The sequence below is a fragment of the Copadichromis virginalis genome, linkage group LG5, assembly GCF_057382275.1.
Source record: "Copadichromis virginalis isolate Kocher_CV1m ecotype Utaka linkage group LG5, C_Virginalis_male_GT1.1, whole genome shotgun sequence".
Lineage (NCBI taxonomy): Eukaryota > Metazoa > Chordata > Actinopteri > Cichliformes > Cichlidae > Copadichromis > Copadichromis virginalis.
The window spans coordinates 2,528,522-2,550,878 of NC_140622.1; the positions used below are offsets into that span (position 1 = coordinate 2,528,522).

The window sequence follows — 22,357 nt, forward strand, 5'->3', positions numbered from 1 at the left end:
TCACGAGATCCTGAAAGCACTGATCGATGTAAGATTACATCGATCAGTGCTTGTAATCGTTGTTCTCCACGGTGTTGGAGATGATTTAGACAAATGTTGTTAGTTATAAGATAATTGATATTTGGTAATACTGAAGCTTAAAGGAATTTGTTCAAATGTAAACTACCATTCGCTTTAATTTTCCGCCAAAATCTCCGGCGTCTGACATCAGCTACAACATGAGTCACTTACCTTGTCCGTCACTTCCGTCACTTATCTCACTTGTAAAAAATTCTATTGTGGTTTGGCACATAGTTCAAAATATACTGGATGATTCCATGTTTCATTATCCTGTTTTTCCCCAATCAGGGATAATGAGCTCTTTACTCCGGCACATAAGGACATGGGTTTTAAAATATGGTTGCATAAGGGCATAGTGAAAATACAAGATGTATATAAGGATCATAATCTTATGTCATTCAGCGAGTTGAGGGCAAAGTTTGATGTGCCTCAGAAACACTTCTTCAAATATCTACAACGTAGAAGCTTTATTCTGGTTCGATTGAATAATTCAATGCAACAGCCCCCATTTTCCATCCTAGAAACGCTTGTTACAAAAAATTGTTTTGGAAAAGACTGCTCACTCAGTTTTATAACATGTTGGTTGAGAAGCATAGAGACACCTCAGACAATAAGAGACAGGAGTGGATACAAGACTTACAAGAAGATACTTCATCCATCGAGTGGAGTAAAATAGAGACACACACCCAAACCATCAACACCCGATTGAGAATGATTCAATTTAACTGGATAATGGAAACATATGCCTCCCCTGCAAAACTAAATAAATTAGATCCTAATGTATTGGACATATGTTATAAGGGTACCGATCACAAGGGTCCATTGTACCACTGTTTGTGGGAGTGTGAAAAGATTCAAAACTTTTGGTGCTCAGTGTTAAAATATATTTCTCAGATCACATCTTCCCCTGTCCCATTAAGTCCTAAGGTCTGTATTTTAGGCATTTATTCAGATGAATGTAATTTAGCTCAGACGGAGAGAAAGATGGTTGACCTTTGCTTATTCCAGGCCAAACGTTGTATTGCAATATGCTGGAAGAAAGTTGGTGGCCCCTCTTTTGACCAATGGTTCAACAATGTATTATCAAGTTTAGTTCTTGAGAAACTGACCTATGCGGTTAGGAAAAGATCATCAGAATTTTTTGACATTTGGAAGATGCTTCTGGACCTGTTAAAGACTGAGGACGTTGAGGAACTGGAGAGAGAGTGAAGTAATGAAAATATGCAACTAAATTTGGGAATGTATACAGTATAGACTATCCTGTACACTTTTTTCCTTTGTATTTTATTTATTTAATTATTTTTTATTAATCATTAATCATTCAAGATCTCCCCAAATATCTTTATTTTATTATTATATATATCAAAAGAAAGGGCACACATTTAGATTTTTCAACACTATCACATGATGTGAAAACACCGATTGCTGGAATATTTCACTGCTGGCAGGGACAGTTTTAAGTTCCACAGCATAGTTTTCCTTCATTGTTGAATTTTGTTCCCTGTGTGGCTACTAGACAGTTTGTGTGGAGGGTAGCTGAGGACACAGCTGTCTTGTCATCCTCCCCAGCTGGAATCCGGATGGTGCTCCTTAAGCTGTTTATGCTCACCTGCCCGTTCCTGTGTTCTTCTCTTCCACAGCGTTGACAGGAAGCCAAGCTGAGTCAGAAGGCCCTATCCAAGGTTTGCAAAGAACTGGTGAGATACGACTTCGAAGAGCCACCCCTGAAGAGACTTACTGGGCATACTCAGGTGTGTTTCTCCGTGATCTACTTTTGCTTTGAGTTTTTGGTGAGGAATGTGTGAGGCATTGTTGTCTCACCTGCAGTGGAAAATCTGGATATTTAAAAAACAAAATCAAAAAGCTGCAAAATGAAGGTAACAGTCTGTATCTTTTTTCCAACAACATCTCAAGTAGTGGTTTGGGTGTTTAGATCACTCCAAATGCTCTGAGTTACTAAATGTCCCCGGGGGTACATGTCTATAACAAGATGCTGCCATTTTATAAATGCAGGCAGTAGATGGCAATTTCTTGCTTTATGATGTAAAGTTGATGTCATAGGCAATTAGTTTCAAAACAAGAGGGACCTGATGGGACCCAGGTATTGGGTGGAAAACTTTTGTTGTTTATTATTAAATTGTTACCATTATTAGTGTGGACTGCATAGAGAAAGTGTGGTTGTTCAACGAGCACATTTAGGTGACCTGTGATATATTTTGCTAAGACTTATAAAACAATGAGTACAAGAGAAACCTGTGTTTCAATGTGAAAGCACTTCTGTGTCACTGGCATTGCAATATGTTTGACTTCCTCTTTGTGATTCCTTCCTCCTTGGCCATTCTCTGCTTCTTTGTGCTGTCGCCTGGAGCTGTGTCAGAACCCCCCTTTTTTTACTAGTGCTTCAGAGGAGAAAAAAAGTCACTTTCTCCGTCCCTTTAGACCCTTTAGTTCTTCAGAAGGGCAGCATTAATCTTTCACCATCCATGCAATGCCAGCCTCGGGCCACAAATGATCTTTTACTTTATTTCTTTCAGTGTTTTTCTGCATGTTCATTCAGGCCTAATTGGCTGCCTGTCATTCCTGTGAGAGTGCAGGAGCTTGTAGGTAAAAACAGAGCTAGTGACTGTTTCCGTTTGTGTTGCTGTTCTGCTGTCCCTCTGGACATGTTTGATTGTGGCTCTTATGTAAGATCCTGATGTAATGGTGGGCAGGATTGAAGCCACAGAGGAAAACGATCAGCTAGTGAATATTTTGTTTTTATGTCATAGCAAGGTTTTTTTTTCTTTATTCCCACTTTGAGCTTTCCGTTGGACAATATCAAATAACATTAGCAATACGGTTCTTATCACTGTATTTTAAAAAACGTTAATATTCCCCATTTTAAATCTCTAATTTTAAACTGAAGAATCAAAAAAGAATTAGTGAGTGTAGAAATGCCCCATCTCACTGCCAGTATTGTTGGCAGTTGGATGTGCCATGTTTGATTTTTAGCTTATTTTCTGATAACCAGTTTTATACATAGCCCCCCATTTATGGGGTCAGCAAAAATAATAATAATAATAAAAAAGGTAACATACTGTTAAAAATAAGGCTTCTATTTAATATGAAGTGAGTTGGCTGATGTGGCAGCCATTCAGCCATTTATTCTCCTTTGTGGTCAATGTCTGCCTGAAGTCTAGAGCCATGGACAACAAAACCCCACCTGAAGAATATCACATTTATTTTCCTTAAGAAACTCCTGGGTTGCTTTTGGAGTTTGTGTGGATCATTATCCGTGTGCACTTTAAAGGCCATCTGATCGGTTTTACAGCATCCGGTAAACCAGTGTAAATCTGTACACTTCAGATTCACTTCTATGAGCAGTCACATAATCAATAAACACAAGTGACCCAGTTCCATTGGCAGCCATTCATTCTCCTGCTAGAACATTTATACTATGGCACCATGCCTGTGTACTCCTAAGCTCAGATAAATCAGGAGTGTTATGTGAGGAAGAGCATACATCTTGGCCAAATTATACATTTGAGTCATCAAGAATGAGATTTCCATATCGGATTGGTCAGGCCCTGGGTTAACAACAAACTCCTACAGCAGGGTGCTGACAGAAACTGTGCTACACCTGGCTAACACAAAGGAAAAGGAGAGTGTGGAGAGGGGTATTTGGAGGCAGCAAGAAAGAAAGAAAGAATGAGTGTGGAGGTCAGAGTAGAGACTTTAAATACAGAGACTAAGACTGGCAAAGGAAGTGAGTTGGCTGATGTGATGGAGTGAAGGAATGTAGATCAATTGTCTGTCCAGGTGGAAGGACAGAAAGATCATGCATTCAAGCTGTTCTACTATGATGCAGATAGGAAGGAAAATGTAGTAAGGGAAATCTTGAAGTATGTATATACTGTTTTGGAGATGAAGAGATCATCTGACAGGATCAGGAGTTTAAAGCTGGGTGATAAAAATCTTTTTCAGTCAGATCAAGGGTTGGATGTCAGTTATGCGAAATTGTGGATGAAGTTGTAAAGCTTGGTAGAGAGTGGTGATAGGACCAGACTTTAATGGACATCTTGGATGTCATCTGCTGGAGCCAGTCAATTTTGAGGTCACTGCCCGAGTGCTCAAAGTAGTATGGAGACCACTGCTGCCTTCACCCTCCATTCTCCCTCCTCTCCAGCCCATCTCTCAGCCCTTGTTATTTCTCAAGCTTTTCTTGTTTCTTTTTCCTGATACTGGTATCACTTGGTATAGCTACATGTATCACTTATGTGCCTTATGTGACTTGTCTTAGGGGTATCTACAGTGGGGCAAAAAAGTATTTAGTCAGCCACCGATTGTGCAAGTTCCCCCACTTAAAATGATGACAGAGGTCAGTAATTTGCACCAGAGGTACACTTCAACTGTGAGAGACAGAATGTGAAAAAAAAATCCATGAATTCACATTCATGACACTAATGCAGTGCTGTTAGCTTCTTTAGCCAGTAGCTGTGAATCATGTCAGGGCCTGGTGCTGTCCAACTTTTCATACTGGAGACTCTGTCCTGGATGTATGCCACTGTGACAGTTACTGGATCCTGTTCAGAAAAATTACTGTGGTAACCTTGCTGAACAGAATCAGCTAGAACTGATAGACCGCTTGCTATACTTCGTGGGCATCCCTTTCTTTGTCACACCTTTCTGTGGCTCCAATAGTGGGCTAACTTCCCTCCATGCTGCCTTTATCTTGGCCTCTAGTCTCCTGGTATAGATCAGCTGGTTGGTTTTAGTGAGGATCACAATAGGGATAGTCCATAATGCTGCAATCACATCTTCTAGTAGCCTCTCAGAAGTTACCTGTAGTCTGTAGTAGGCCACGGAGGGTCCAGGTTTCCAGTTTTCCAGTTTGTCTTCAATTTTAGGTTGGCTCAACGCCTTCATTGTACCAGTCGTTCTTGGGACTTGATACCAAATCTCAGCGGGCGAAGATAATGATATCTCACCCTTGACCTGACATCTTGGCTACCCCTCGCCATAGCATTTGTGTTGTAATAGCAGTTGCATCTTCTGGATGATGAAACACTCTAGATGTTGGATGTTTTATTTTACTTTTTGTAAATAGTCAACAGTGCAATAGACTCAATACTTGAAATGTGCAATTCACTTGTATTTTTATTTTTTATTCCTATTTATTCTATTTATCCCCTTTGTATATTTTATTTATATTTGTCTCTGTATTTATATATGTGTGTGTGTGTGTGTGTGTGTGTGTGTATATATATATATATATATATATATATATAACAATTCTGTAACTGTAACTTCGGTCGTTGCTGTGCTTTTTGGAAGTCGAATTTCCCAGAGGAACCCACCCGAGGGATTAATAAAGTTCTATCTTATCTTATCTTATCTTAAAAGAATTCGTAGGTCCCATATCCTGTTCCCACATCAATTCCTGTGTAATAGCATTCCAACAGTTCCTTATTTTTATCCCTTGTCTACTTAAACCTTTTTGATCCAGTAACCCAGTTCTAATCAGCAGCTCCTGGTTCCTCAAAACCTGACGTGAACCATGTTAAACTGGGTGACTCTGAGCCGGTATGGCTTCAGTTATATGCCTTTCACTCATGCTCTGAGGTAGGCTTGGGGAGCGTGTTGTCTTTGTTTTATTGATATTTTTTAGCAACTCTTTACTTGTCCTCCAGTTTGTGTTTCAGTGAGATGATCAAGACTTCAGGGCTTTCTGGTGCATTATATTTTGTCCAGTGGTTTCTAGCCATGTTTTGCTGCCACTGATATTTTCCAATAAAAAACCTGGACTCTTTCAGACACAGATGCTTCTGTATTAATGGTCAAAGGAGCTTGCAAAGAAAAGTGTCTGGACTTCTTTAAGTTGCTTGAAGATATTTCACCTCTCATCCGAGAAGCTTTTTCAGTTCTAAGGTCAAGACTCAGCAGTCCATCTGCATCTTAAGGATAAAGTACACTCTTTCGAGGATGCCAATGTTCACATTTTGGACAGAGAGGACAGATGGTTTGAAAGAGGAGTGAAAGAAGCCATCTATGTCCACTGTGAGCGACCATCTTTGAACAGAGGCGGGGTTTACGACACCAACTCTCTGCCATCTATAATCCAGTTTTGAGATCCCTTCCCAGACGCCTTAATGCCCACTCACATCCTGGGCCATCTGACCTCAGGAATTCGCATGATAAGGTGGGGCCAGGTTTCAAAATGAACACACCCGAAACTCTGGCTGATTGTGACCCACACCCAGTTTCACACCTTGGCTCAGGCGATTAGAGGATCATCAGGGGGTCCTTTTGTCCCTCTGTGGGGGGATACTCCCACTAGGTTTATATCTGGGACTCTCCACCATTTGACCTTAGAACTGAAGAAGCTTCTCGGATGAGAGGTGAAACGTCTTCAAGTAACTTAAAGAAGTCCAGACGCTTTTCTTTGCAAGCTCCTTTGACTACGATGACCTGGATGACTGAGAACCTTCACAGACATATTCTCTATTAATCCCGGCGCCATTGTAGATCTCTGGAGTAGGTTGTGTATGAAAACAATCAATTTATTTATAAGCACATTTGAAAACAACACAGGTTGACCAAAGTGCTGTACAAAGTAAAAAGTAAAACAAACACACACAAAGAGAACAGCACCAAACTCACAATTAAAAGCTAAAGAGTAAAGATGTGTTTACAGATGGGATTTAAAAATGTTGAGTGTTGGAAAGATCCTAATTTGAAGAGGCAGACTGCGATTGCTGCGCCTAAACTGTGGAACAAAGGCCCGGTCTCCTCTGTGTTTCAGTCTGCTTCAAGGAACAACTAGAAGCAACTTATCAGCTGACCTAACAGTCTAAACGAGTCTTAAAATCAATTCTAGAATGTAAAGAAGCCAAAACTGGGGAAATATGGTCGCATTTACGTGTCCTGTGAAGAGTCGGGCTGCAGCACTCTGAACAAGCTGAAGACATGTAGACTAGTTCCATATTAGAGGGTGGCATACTGTTCCAGATCGTTTTCCAAGAACTTTATTTGATTGTCTCAGCCGCAGATGACAGCGATAGACACATACAAAAGTGTGAATAAAGCTACAGAAAAATTGGCACTGATGGGCCTACAGAAAACATGTCCTCCACGCTCTGGAAACAGTCACTACAGAGGCTTTACAAGCAGTGTAAAAATGACATCTAAAATCAGTCTGAGTTTGAAAAGGGTCCAGATTTGGGCTATAAATAGCCCTTACATGGTGGTCCTATGGATGTCACAGTAAATGTTCAGTAAACTTCACCTGAGGTTACAAACAACCCCTTCAGTGGACGAAAATCCAAAGTCCAGAAATGACATATAAAAGACAGTGGACAGTGGATTGACTTTATTCTCAAAATGATGAACTATATATTTTTTCTTAATGTGGCCAAATATTTTTTTCGGCCTGACAGTTGAACAGAGAGTTGGGCTACGGGATAGTTACCCTACAAGAGTAACGGACAAAGTGGAGGATGCTGTGGCGCTGGCTGATCAATGAAGAGAAAATTCTCTTCTCAAAATCAGTTAAAAAAACCCCAACAACTTATAATTGTCTAAAAATATTTGTTTTATGAGTAAAAAGCAATGAAAAAATTGCTCACTCGTCTTCATTACAGAGCAGACTTGGAAAGGCCTTGCTTAAATCAGAACCTGAGGGGGAACAGGAAAGAGTCAAAGAGACAGACCAAACATGAAAAACTGAAAAAGTTGTAAAATTTAAAAAAAGAAAAACACATTAAACTCCTGTACCATACCAGTTTTCTTAGTCTTGGGTTTTATACATATTAGAAAGTGTATAAATAGGTGTTTTCTTAGTGTCAGCTAAGAACAGAAGAAGCTCTCAGTGTCCTTTATATTTCAAGGGAAAGCTCAACAATCTGATGACCCCAATAAGCATGGAGATAGCAACTTTATGAATTAAGTATTCAGAGTGCTTACTGACTTGTAGGCAGTGTTTATGTTCAGTGTGTGGTAAACACTATATAAGGCAGCCTTCCTGGAGCTGCATGATGTCTGAAGCTGAGATGCCATCAGCTGAGAACTGTATGAATAAAAGCAAGTGTCCTTAAACTTGTAATAGTGTGTGTGTGTGTGTGTGTGTGTGTGTGTGTGTGTGTGTGTGTGTGTGTGTGTGTGTGTGTGTGTGTGTGTGTGTGTGTGTTTACTAGCTGTGGATATAAAACGTGACCTGGTTTGAATGTTAGCCTCTGATGTGGAGGATGGCAGCTTTGTAACAGCTGCATCTTACACTGGTTGCTGTTTATTGAGTACAGAGTGGTGATATCTGTTCATTCTCATATTTACAGTCAGTGATAGATTGTACTCACAACACAATTGAGACTCTGTCCTTGTTTTGCCAGATTTGTTAGGATTTCAGATCTTGTATATTTTCCTTCTCTTTTCTTTCACTCTCTCTCTTTTTAATATGATATGGTTGATTCAACAGCCTTGCAACAGACCTGGGCGTACCCTATAACAGCAGGGTTAGACTCCAGTACCCCCATGACCCTGAATTGGATAATCATGGATTGATGGACAATTAATTCAGTAAAGTTACAAATCTACAAGCGTTAAAGTAACCCTCTATGTTGATTACGAATGTTAAAACATCCGCTTAGTCACTGCAAATACCACCTTCAAATGCAGAACATTAGTTATGCATATAAACATATATGTGACATAAATGAGTTAAAATTGTTTTAATTAAGACAAAACATAAATATGATAAGCACCAAACATGTTAAAAGATAATAAATAATACAGACATGTTTATTTGTAAAAACAAAACAAACAAAGAGGAAATGACAGCAGCAAGAGCCAAAGGAAAGGTTTACAACACTGTTTCTAGATGGTGGCACTGACAAAAAGGCATCAGGTGGAGCTGGCAGAACTGAAGAAGCTAAGATCTTGTTGGGAGTGATGAAGGTGGATTAGAAATGAGTGCAACAGAGGGACAGCTAAGGACGAGAATTTAGACTGAAATGGTTTGGACATGTGCAGAGGAGGCATAGGTGCTTGAGAAAGGATGTTGAAGATGAAGGAAGAGAGAGAAGTAATGGATGTAAGTGAAGGAGGAGATGGAGAGGGCTTGTATACTGATTAAATTAACTAAGACAACTTATAATTTAAGGGTTTTTTTGTAACTTTAAACCTGTACTACCAGGAAACTTTTCAAAACTGGAGGTATTGGCTTCGTTGTATGGAGGCAAAGTTATAGATTCACAAAAACGTGATGATGATATGATAATAACTTATACTTTATCTAGTATACATATAATATTAGAAACGAATGTATATGCATGAGCAGGGAGAATAAAACAGGGCCCAGAATAGAGCCTTGAGGTATTCCAAGAGTATTGTTTACCCAGCGTAACAGAGAATGTCCTGCTCTCTAACTCAAATAATTTCAGAGCAGAACCCTGCATGCTGACATGGCTTCAGGCTGTTTAATAGGGTTATGTTATCAACAATGCTGCACTCAGGTCTAAAACTCCTTTTCGATATTTAACTGAAACAGCGATATTGAAGTGTGTTCTGCTTTATTTTGTGTAGCATTGTTGTTTATTTTATTTTCTAAATAAACTCTGTATATTGATCACCTGATCTAAATGAATTGAACACCAAAAACCAAAAAGAAACAAACAAGATAGATAAATAGATAAGTGCTGAGCTTTGTTGCTGCTTATATTATTATAATTTTTTAAACTCCATTGCCCATCCTTCCACCCTCACTGCATTGCACTGGAAGACTGGAAGTTTCCAAAACTGATTATGGTTTATTTAGAGAAAGCTGTGTGTAATCTGGGACCATTGGTCATTACTATGCCTTGATAATATCCAGCCACCGCACACAGTGATACACTCAAGGGACTGCATGTGAGTGTGTGCACTGTATTTTTATCTCATGGCTTACACTGCAATGCTGCATGTGTGCAGGTTTGTCTGAGAAAATCTAGCACTGGTGTGAGCATTTATGTTAAGCACAGTGGTGCGCAGATTAACACTGTTCCCTCACAGCAAGAAGGTCCTGAGTTCGATTCCACCACTTGGCCGTGGTCTTTCTGTGTGGAGTGTTTGCGTGGGTTCTCTCTAGATACTCTGGCTTCCTCTCACAGTCCAAAGACATGTGGTTAGGTTAATTAGTGACTCTATATGGTCTGTAGGGGTGAGTTTGGATGGCTGTCTGTCTCTATGTGTTAGCCTTGCAGCAGACTGGTGACCTGTCCAGGCTGGGGTGGCTGTAGCTCAGGTGGCAGAGCAGGTCAGCCACTAATCAGAAGGTCAGTGGTTCGATCCCAGGCTGCATCCTGGCTGCATGCCAAATATCCTTGGGCAAGATACTAACCCCGTGTTTGCCTGCTGGTGGTGGTCAGAGGGCCCGGTGGCGCCTGTGGCTACAATGTAGCTTGCTATCGCCAGTGTGTGAATGTGTGTGTGAATGGGTGGATGACTGAATGTAGTGTAAAGCGCTTTGGGGTCCTATGGACTAGAAAAGCGCTATACAAATGCAGGCCATTTACCCTGTTTCTCACCCTATGATAGGCTCCAGCCCCATGTTAAGGTTCACAATTGAGGAGGGAGAGTACAAACCACCCTGGGTCCAGAGGATCTTGGTCAAACAATGATTTTAATGACTACACACGTGTGGGAAGAACACTCTGTACGCCGACAGCAAGTGATCTCCGACTTAATCAAAGCATAAACAGATATTTTATAGCATCAGGGTTTGATTTACTGACGCCCCTTCATGCGTCACAGATACATTTTATACATAGATCAGATCAACACCACAATGACTTTTAACCCAGAAGATCATCTTCTATTTTCATGGCTGGTACTTTCCGTTCTTGTCTTAAAGTGAATTGTTCCTCTTTCTTGCCGAGACATGACTAATCTCTCCTCTAAATAAATCTAACTCATGTGTGTGTGTGTGTTGACCTCACATGCTCTTTCTCAATTCACCTGTTGCACTTCTGACCTTTCACCAGACCAGAGGCTCACTGAGACTATGTGTATGTCTTCTACTAAATAAATGTTTTAACCAAGAACCTCTACTTAAAAGCTTAATATAAAATGATCTGATATATAAGTCGTTAGCTTCATAGCATAATTGCCTAAGTCATTTGACTAAGTCAATGACTTAGGCACTTATGCTATGAAGCTAACGAAGTGTTTTGTAAGCATGTACTGCAATTCCTTCTATGGCTCCAAGTCACTTGCACAATAGATTGTCCGGACATCGCGCCGAACAAAGCTTCCGACCCCCAATTAATTGACCGAGCTCCAACTCTTTAATAAGCACAGATATGCATTGTGTATAAAATAGTCATAACTGCACCTGAAATACAAGGTCAACATAATAACTGTATGCATAACATCTTAAGGCCTTCTTAAAGCTATCTGTTACATTGTTAAAGCCTCGTCTTAGCCTGCTGCTCAAAATAACTTTCATTTCTGCAAAACTCTCCAAGCCTGTTTCCTGTCCTGTTACTTTTAGCCTTTCTGAAAGACACACTGTTTAAACCTCTAAACACAATATAAACTCCAGATTATATTATTAATGCAATGGTAATGATGACAATTATTTAACAATAGCAGTAAAATAATTTCCCTGCTCCACACCCACCATGACCCTGACAAGGATAAGTTGGGGGGATGGATGGATGGATGCTTATGGTCATTTCTCACTCTTTGACAAACAGTAAGCAGGGCTACAGTCCTGTCCCATCCATGTATTTGTGTGTTTTTGTGTAGAAGTGTACATATGAATGTGTGAGATGACAGGATTCCCTGTCTCATTTATCTGTTGTTGACAGTGAGCATGATTTCCTCAACTAAGAGCAACCAATGCCCCTACTTATTAATTATGCCCTAAATATTAAAGATGCTCCATCAAACATAAATTATTAATGAATTTGGCTCAGTTCATCTTGGCTAAAGATTTCATTTGTCATACATCATCTGATGAGGCCATGAGGCATAGTGTTATATCAAGGAGTGTGAGTATGTGTGTGCGTGTGTGTGTGTTGAGGGGGAGTGAAATTCTGTCTGTGTATGTGTAACACAGACCGTGCCGTGTTTGAATCACTACCTTTTTCTTTTTTACTATGGTAATACATTTTTAATACTGTCACCTTGGATGTACACATTCAGTTGACTTCTAAAACACATTATCTGATTTCAAGGTCTTAATAACACAGGGTGACTCTTACGTTCTCTCTTACCTTAAGTCAGATGTGATAATGTGTCTTATTGGATGTGTTTAAGCTTTTATAGGATGTCTTTGAACTGTCAGATTTTAAATTGTAATGTCTTAGCAAGGCCAAAGATGTGTTTTATGTGGCCCACCAAGTGGATAAAGAATACCTGCCTTGCATGCGAAGAATGAGGACACTGGAAGAGGAACTGTACAAGTGGTCAAAGAAACATTGAGTGCTGGATGGGCCCACCTAAAGTGGGACCACGGCAGGAAGAAGCAAATCCGTGCAGGGAAGAAGATCCCTTCACGAACCCCAACTCTAGTTGCAGCTCTTGCCCCTCCTGATTATGCTGAATTATTTTAGTTGGATGTTTCTGAATGCCACCTTTTTCAGAAAAAGGAGGGAGGATGACAACTGCTGCTGAAATACACTTTACAATACTGGACAACATGGAAAAAAAAACAGCCATATTCCTGAAAAAAACAAAGGCATTTTGATATGGGACAGAAAGGATCAAATCGGCAGAAAAACTTTCAAAAATACATGTTTCTGTTGTTTCGCTGCATTTGCCATTGAACAGAATCCAAATTCCAAAATTCGAATTCTAGGACAGTGATTCAAGTAATATCCCTCTCACTGAACATTAACTTAGCTTATGTTGTGCTGTATCCTATTTTTATTTGTTTTGTTTCGTTTGTTGTTTTTCTTTCTTTTTCTTTTAGAATCCAAAGATCGGTGATTTCATTTTAAAGATATGAATTTCAGTTCTCAAATAAATGACTTGGATTCGTGTATTTTGATACAGATAACTGTCTCATTGACGCTACAAGACTGAACGTCACTAGAAGTTGCTATTTCCATCTTACTCAGAGAAAACTCGATGTTTACAGTTTATGATTGCTTTGCATATGAACCATACCTACGCCAACTGTTATGTTTTAGGATCTCAGTATTCAGTGGTGTCCAACATGACCACACCACCGGTCTAAGAGGGTAATTGCACATGTCGAATTCATATAATGCCACAGAGGTAGGTGACGTGCAGCCTGCATGGTAATAAAATAATAAACATTCTGAATTAGTTCAACGCCTCTCAGATACTTCTTTCAGGGTGGACCTATTTTGGTTCTGTGGAGGAAAAGACTCAGATGTGGTCACGTCACTCATGGTGGTATAGGACAGGAATGTCTTGCTCCTGGCACAGAGGGGAGGTGTGTGTGCTTTCATTCTTAAATACACAGCTTCAGATGTCCATTGCTGGAGTATGTTGGAGGACCTGGAAAGTCAGGATGAGATCGAGGAAACCGGAAAGAAGATACTGAAACAGGAGATTTTCTCCCATGTGGTAAAAGTTTTTTGTTGCCCTTCACTATGTAACAATTGTGTGATCAGACATTTCCAATTGACCTCATGTTGCACTCTTGATAAGCTAGGCTGATGGCCTATAGGCCCAGTAACTATTATTAGAGGAGTGGCAGACTAGTCTCACTTTCTTGGGACCCCTGAAACAGGTTTAACAGAGAAAGACTGTTCTGATCGTTCTGATTTTGAGTTTGGATCATCTTCTCTTATAAACGAACTCAACAAATGTAGAGAGAATACAGACTGTTACGCCTCTAGTCTAGGTATGTAGAGACGCACATAAGATTATGAGGAGAGAGAAGCAAGTACCTGCCCTTTTTCCCAAGCCAAACAACGAACCCGGTTTTGAGTAAAAAAAGGTGATTTTATTAAGTGACAAGAAGCGCAACTCCAGGGTGAACCCGGGCCAAATAATAAATAAAACCAACTAAGTCCTGCCAGAGAAAACTAACTTAACCCTAACGGTGTTTTCACACCGAACGCGATAGACGCGACCAAAGCGCCAGGTTTACATGTAAAGTCAATGGAAAAGCGCGACGACGCGCGATTGCGGGTCCCGCGAAAATTCAGAAGCGCGACTACGCGCAGTAAAAACCAGTCCACATGGTTTTTACTGCCCTATGCATCGCCAAGAAAACGGTCCTCATGAACTGGAAAAATAAAAATAATCTTAATTCTAGCCAATATAGACACCATCTAATAGATCACATTAGTCTCGATATAGCCTCTGCCACCACATTAGATCAATCCCTCTGGGCTCCTTTGATCGGCTCCATCACCTAGCGGGGGTAGGGGGTCGTGGTTTGGTCCCGCCTTAGCTACTGTGGTTGATGTGGAGTTGGGACGGGCTTAGGGCGCCTGGAGGACCCCTAGAGGCGTTATCCCTGGAGGGCTTAACCCGGGGGTTGTGTTCATAACCTGGTTAGTGGCTCTGGTCGCTCTTAGAGGTTGTTCTCCTCGTGGCTGCGTGCAGCGGGGCTGGAGGATGGTCTGTACTGGTGGACGTAGGTTACTGGCCTGGTGGCCTGGCTGTCCCTGAGTGGATCCGGGGTAGGCGTGGGGGTTTGGGGTTCGGGGGTGCTTCGCCTCCGTGCTGGGGCTCTGGCTGGGCCTTGGGGGCTTCAGTCCTCGTCGGTGTGTCGCCGAGGTTGTGGGCGGGTGGGTGCACGGGGGCTCAGCCCTGGCACAGGGGGCCTCTTGTGCATTGGCCTAACTGGGGGGCTCTTCAACTGGCGGGGAGGTTGTTCCATCCTTGCAGGAGTCCACTCTGCAGGTGGGGGAGAGACATAGGAGAGGTGGAGAATAAACTTAACCTGGGTGTCTGTTGTCTTGTGTAGTCTGGGAGACGATTGAATGTTGGGGTGGGTACAGTTTCCTCTGCGGTGGGGTAGGGTGGGCTGCCCCGGGTCCTGTGGGGCTTGGCAGTGCTACCGTAGGCCCCGGTCTGGATGGGCCTGGACTCCCTTGCCTTGGTGGGTATCAGAGGACGGGGGTGCCTACTGGGGTCAGCGGGGGAGCTGGCCCTAGGGAGGGGCATCCTCCCCTCCCTCCTTTTCCTCCCCATCCCCAGCTACCTCCCTCTTCCCGCTCCACCACACTCACCCACACAGGTAGGGCCTTGGGGAGCCGGCGGGCACGCCGGTGCAGCCCCCTCTAGCTTCTGCTCGGTGGCTACTGGGTGACGCCTCGTCTGGGGATCCTCAGCCCTTCCCATGAGGGTGGCACGGATGCCCCCTTGTTTAATAAAAAACAAAGATCAATCAAATGGACCAATACGGCAATGCCACGATGATCCATTTGGCAAAATAAATCCATTGGGTCTCCTTATTGGTCTTCAGACAACAATTCTGACGGCTAAAGAACCAAATGGGACAGGCAAAAAAAAAAGAAAAAGAAGAAGCGCGACGACGCAACGCAAAAACGCGTTCCAAAGTAGTGCGTCGGAAGCGTTTGACGCTCGAATAAAAATACGCGCGTCAGTTTTTGTGTTGCATTTTGTGCATTCGTGCGTATCACGTCTACCGCTCGAGTTGATCTGAACTCCAGCGTCAATTCGCGCCCCGACAACCAATCATAAATTGAATTAAATCGGGACTTGATAAGACCTTTTGAGTATCACTAGAAATATTACAAACAGTCGTCTCCATACCACCATTTGCTTTCAGTAAACATCGACGGCATATCACATCCATATTAGCAGTGTATAAATGATAGTTTAGCATATATTAGCACAGGTATCAATAAAGGACTACCGTATTAAACACTTTTACTAACCGCAGGCAGACGGACAGGCGCTCTGCAGGTGGGATTGAGTGCCTGTAGTTGGTGGGATGGTGGGACCGACGCGGAACAGCAGGTCCTCAAACTGGGCGAGGGACAGACGGTGGTACCGCTGGAAGCGGCCGTCATCCAGGCGCAGCTCCACGAGCAAATGGTGAAACTCATCAAACTGCTCACGCCTCTGGAGGACCTGATGGACCTAGGTACGGTGAGGACGTCCTTAACACCGCTGCTCGGCTCTCCACAGTACATAGAGGAGGGAGACTCTCTCTTCAAACGCTAGCTCGACAGCTGCCATCTTGCAAAGATACTGTCTGGCACAACTCCCTCCCACATTTCCGGTTCACACGCGTTTAATTTGCGTTGGACACGCATCGAGGTGTGAGTTTGCACGTGTCAAGTTAGGGGTCCAATCAGCAGCCCACTGCTCTTTATTAGAGGAAGGACCTGCAGAGATTCTTAAAACACAGTAAAGAAACACAACACAGCAGCTAACACAGATTTCCTATGGCCACAGGCCGTAACACAGACACATAGGACTAAAAAAAGGGAAATGAGAGGAAAAGGGGAAAAGAAAGGAGCCACTAAGGCTGTGTTGCAGAAAGGTCTAAAGCCTTGATTACTCTGCAACCATCAGAGTGTGACTGTGTGGGTAAAGACTGAAGTGCTTTGAGTAAGTAGTTATAAGCCCTGTGTACATTACAGTCCATTTTTCAGCACTGTCAAAGGCTGAGCATGTATCCAATCAAAACCATGCACCATGACCAGTAAAGACAGTAAAAATCCTGACTATGACAGTTCAGGAGTTTCTGAGAAGACAGAGACCTCTCCTCAGATCTCCCTGTCAACTGATAGAGGTAATCAGCTTTAAGTACTAACAAGTGCTATTTTTTTATGGGCATGATGCAATATGTATTAGGCAAGGAGTTGCAGGAAAGCACAGTTAAAACCTGGATCTGCTATTCAAAACTCTGAAACACTGTCACTGCTTGTGCAGAGAATTTTGTCTTAGGATAGTAAAATGTTCACAATTCCAGTGTGCAGAGAAATGAGCTGATAAGCTGGCGATTTTTTGCAGCCTAGTTCCCTGATAACAGTTGCATGTATTGCTTCAGAGCTGTGTCATCTGCTTCTTTACCTGACAAACACAGAGATAGTTACAATCTGTATTGTACGCTGCATATTGTCATCTGTGAGGTGGCTCACTGAAATAAAATAAAGAAACACTGAGAGATTTTAGAAGGTTCACTAAAGATGCTGATCCACAAGAGGACTAAATTCAAGCACACGTCATTAGGAGAGGAAAGGAGACGGCATGTGTGTTCTTTATGTGAGCGTGAGGACATTCGTATATGTGTCAGCTGCTGCTGTGTTATCAGCCCTTTCACTGTGGTGGCTTCTGGTGGATGCTACTTGCTTGTTGCTGCTTTGTAGTCACTTTGGCATTGTGTAATTGAAAATCCATGTGTGGGTTTAAGAGATTTGGTGTCAGATTAATGATCAGTGAAATATGGAGAATTAATCACCATGTAGGTAAAAATGTTTGTTCTAGCAGCAGAGGCATTGATGGTCATAGAAGAGGTGTTAAACTGCACAGAAACATGGAAGAAGACAGTTAAAAAAAATGCAATCTTTCTGTTGCTCTCTGACGATGTGGGTCAAATAGCTTCCTCTGAAGAACCAACAGCATTGCTGAGGATATACAGCAGTATATCCTCACGGCTGCTTCAAGTAAAAGGATATTCTCTGCTTTTGGAATACAGAATGAGATGTTTAGCTTAACTGAAGTTCTGGTGTAAATTAGGGCAGAGTGGACACACCCGAGGAAAAGACCTGAATAGAATCTAGCTGACGGGACAGGGGAAGCAAAAGTGAGAATCAAACACATGAGATTGAGGGACTGTCAAAAAACAGGAAGTAACACACGCACTAAGACAGACTAAGAAATGTGAACTTAAAAAAGAGAGCAGAGATGATCAAACATCAGGCTAGACTGACTAAGGAGACAAAAGGGCAAAACCCAGAGATATGGGAAATCAGACAGTCATGGAGACAAAACACAGTGAGACCAGATAGACACAAACACATGAGACAAAGACAAGACACAAAAAGGAAGCAAACACGAGTAAGAAAGAACCACGAACTAAAGCTAATAAACTCAGAAACGCTATCGAACTAATGACAGTCAAGAGAATGGAGAGAATGTGTCCTCAACCAAAGCTTATCTTTGTTCATTAAAGTTTAATGGCACGGCCATGGCCTCATTTTCTGAATATTTGTAGTGACTTCTAACACATTCTAGTAAGCGAAAGGAAGAGCAATGGATAGTAATTACTGCTTTGTATTAGAAACCTAAAATATATGTAAAAATGTTTTAACTCAAACGGTACTGTGTATGTACAATTTGACAAATCACCATTGCAATGTTTTTGAAAATGCATACCTCTATAAGGGCTTTCAAATGTGTGGCCTCCTTCCCCTTCAGTGCTTATCCTTACGGGTTATAGGAGTGGATGCAATAATTTAATTTTACAACAGGTGGCCTTAGTACAAAGAGCTACGTCTGGATAACTTTACTACCACTGGGGGAGACTGAAAGAATGTAATTATGACATGAGCGACTGCATCAATTTGAATCCACTGTGGCTCCCCAACCGGCAGTCTCAATTAGTTAATGAGCTTTAGAGAAGTGTAAGTGCCTGTGATTATTTTATATGTATTTGTAGCCCCATCTATGTAATGCATAGCAGGGTGTACTGATTGTTGCTAGTTTAAAAGAAATCCTTCAACTGCCCATTCTGTTGCTTGAAATAGAATTTGAATTTTAAGCCATGTAAGTGAAATATAATCAAAAGTTGATCCCACTTTAACAAGCTAACATGTTCAAGCTGTTCCGATATGCTGATTTCAACCAGTTGGCTAAGATGTTTTGGCAGAAACATTTGGCAAATTGTTCTCTGATGTTGTTGTCTTCTCCACGTGATTGCTCAGTGAGAACAACCAGGTCAGGATTAAACATGCACGTAATTCATGTGACGAGCTTCATGACTTGATGAAGTTCATTTTAGAATGAAGAGTGAAGCTGTGACTCGGGATGTTAGATAGAAAGTACAGTCTGTTTAGTTTGCATGCTTGATTTAAATATTCTCCTCCATATATTTTGTACCTTAAGAACGGAACAAAATAGGAATAGATCTTGTCACTGTGCCCTCTTTGTAAATACCCAGTTCATACTGGCAGAACATGTAAGTAAATCTGGCCCAGGTAAATGAAATTTCACTTTCTTAACAGTCTGAACTGAATATAATCTTTCGTCTTCCTCTCCTGCCATGTCTTTTTTTTAACATCTGTCTCCATTTCTTTCCATCAACTTAGCATGTTTTCTTTTCTCTTCCTGGCATTCTGCAACTTTACTTTAGCTAAAAGCAGTTTCGAACAAACTGGATAGAAATAATTTGTGTAGATCTAGCTAGATGTGAAAATGCCAAGATCACAACTTTATACATCTGCACTATGAATGTATTGCAGGGATGGTAGGGAAAGAGGAATTTTTTGAGGGTGCAAATGGACCATTGGATGTAATTACTTTCTCATTACTGGTATCAATGCCAGACTTCTGCACTCAGTCAGCAGCAATACACGTTAACCTCCCTATCAGATTTATTTTAATTGAAGGTGTCGGATTCCAGATTGTTCAGCCCACTTAACCCCTTAATCTAAGTAAATTCTATATACAAGTGATATGCATAAGTCACACATTGAAGATAAGTGTAGTTGTTAAAACATACAGACACATAATCAGTCATTCATTCCAAGATCCACACATACAGTGGCTTGCAAAAGTTCCCAGAATCCTTTGCGGTTTTACCCCTGAATGACGTCACAGTTTCAATCTCTATTACGCACACACCATTTTGCAGTTATTTATTTGTAAAAAATGTTTGGAATCATGAATGATTTTCCTTCCACTTCTCACGTGTGCACCACTTTGTGTTGGTCTTTCACGTGGAATTCCAATAACATTGATTCATGTTTGTGGCTGTAATGTGACAAAATGTGGGAAAGTTCAAGGGGGCCGAATACTTTTGCAAGCTACTGTACATGCATGCATGGTTGCAAACTATGGTGAAAAAATGAAGCTAAAAAGATTAAGGAAATACTAACCTATAAAAATGGCTTAAAAGAAATAACAGAGTCAGCCGACCTGATTGACTGAGGAAGGCTTCCCAGAGTTTGGGGTAACAACCTCAAAAGCACGATGACCTCTGGTGTTAAAATCAGAGCAAGGGACAGTTAGAAGACAATATTTAATCATCTAACAACAGTATTTCAAAGTGCCTGTAAAAGCCTTATAAATTATGTGAAATGAGTAAATAGCTTTAATCCAGTGGTTCATTATGTTCCTAATTAGCTAAGAACATGCCAACTAAACTAATGAAGTAAATCAAGTCCTACATATGTGAAAGGAAGAAGTTATTTTCATTGTATTTGCTTGGGTGAATATTCTGTTTTGAAATGGAATGATTGAAAGATTTTGTTCAGATATTCTTTCTAACTTTTTTTAATGTTTTCAACTACTGTCTGCAGATGAGAGGTGCTGATAACAACCTCACCCACTTATTTCCTTCATACATCAGTTGTGTTACAGAGAAATCTGCTACTGAAAATGAATGAGGAGATTGTAATAGGTATGCTAGGGTGCATACAGTCTCTTGCTAACAAGGATCCTTGAAGTGCATTAATGACCTGGTGAGCGGCATGCTCTCAGAAACAAGATGATGAGCATCGAGGAGGGAAAATATCCAGTTTTCATTATTTTAAATTTCAAATACTGACGCATATTTATTGTAATGTGCATAAAATTAAACCTCTGAAATGACAACACCTTTTTAGAATAGAATTCAACTTTATTGTCATCGCACACATCACAAGTACAAGGCCACTGTTATAAACAGTGTTGGGCAAGTTACTTTGAAAAAGTAATTAATTATAGTTCCAAGTTACTTCTTCAAAAAAGTAACTGAGTTAGTAACTGAGTTACCAGATTCTAAAAGTAATTAATTACTTGAAAAGTAACTATTGCGTTACTTAAAAAAAAAAAAAGAAATGTTTAGGGTCCAGGGTATAATTGGCCATTTTAACTACTTTTGATGTTTCCTCTACATTTCACCTTTAAAAACGATTTACTTTGCCTTGTTTGGTATCATTCTTTTCAGCACAACCTCACGTGTCTTTTACATTTACGGTTATGTTTTCATTTTTACATACTCTTTTCTACCTGGAGACAGCAGTCACCTCATTGTTCTGACACACAACACAAAACTATCCACAACACTACACACTAACTACACAAGACAACACATTATCTACACAAGACAACACATTATCTACACACTCCAAACACGCTAAACGTCACAAATCTCTCACATCTCAAAACTCGCTGTCTCTCCTTTTCTGCTCTCTCTCTCTCTCTCTCTCTCTCTCTCTCTCGCGGTCACTTCTAAATCTTCCCCCTCTTCCATAAACATCTAAATGTCATGTTGCCATATCATTTTTTGATTGGTCGACATGGTGCATTTTTCCACCAACGCAAACGGGCGTTTTTTTTCTTCTGCTTTTTTATTTTTTGCTCAGAAGCAGAGAGTGCTTGCTAGCGCTGTCCTTAGAGAGCAAATGTGATCAGAACTGAGAGAACTGAGGTTTCAGACATGATATCCCCAAATGCACACTTGAAGACTAAATTGGAAAAAAGAAATACTAACACTTTTTTAGACAGAAACTATTGTTGTTGTTTTTTTCATTAATAATAAACACCTTCATTTCAAAACTGCGTTTAATGTTTACGTGTGTTGTCCAGAATTTAAATTTGTTTGATGAACTGAAACATTAAAGTGTGACAAGCATATAAAAACAGGGAATCAGGTCCTGGTTTAGCTCAGTGCGTTGAGCAGGCAACCACATGCCGCATGGCTGAAATTGGCCAGTCAGGGCTCGAGTCTGACATGTGATCCTTTGCTGCATGTCTTCCCCTCTCTCTCTCTCTCTCTATTTGCTTTCCTGTTATTTCTTCACTGTATCTGTCAATAAAGCTAAAAAAAAAAACGAGCCCCCCCCAAAAAAAATCAGGAAGGAGCAAACACTTTTCAGATACTCTAGGTACTGAAAGAAACCAGGATACAAAAGTCAGAAGAACTAAGAATCCTAAAGACTAAACTCAGACATGATGAGATGAGATAGCCTTTATTTGTCAGTTGCAGGTCTTTTGCCCACAACCGAGATGACAGACCTCCGACCGTACATACAACACAAACATCACATTGGGGAGACAAGTCAGGCCAGGTAGCGAGGAAAAAAAACATCGAAATGTGTAACACAGAAGGATAATACAGGAATGCACAGATATCAACACACCATAACACAATAAACACAGACAGCAACATGGGTTCCAGTGT

The 22,357-nt window shown here is 41.0% G+C and overlaps 1 protein-coding gene across 3 annotated transcripts in view; it reads left to right on the plus strand.

Moving 5' to 3' along the window:
• Positions 1-22,357, plus strand: part of LOC146708743 (receptor-type tyrosine-protein phosphatase gamma-like) — a 372,141-nt gene that overhangs the window by 99,975 nt on the left and 249,809 nt on the right. For all 3 annotated transcript variants that reach the window (XM_085455573.1, XM_085455574.1, XM_085455575.1), the window contains exon 2: positions 1,701-1,811. In XM_085455573.1, coding sequence (XP_085311699.1) covers positions 1,701-1,811 — 111 coding nt within the window. The remainder of the gene's footprint in view (positions 1-1,700; positions 1,812-22,357) is intronic.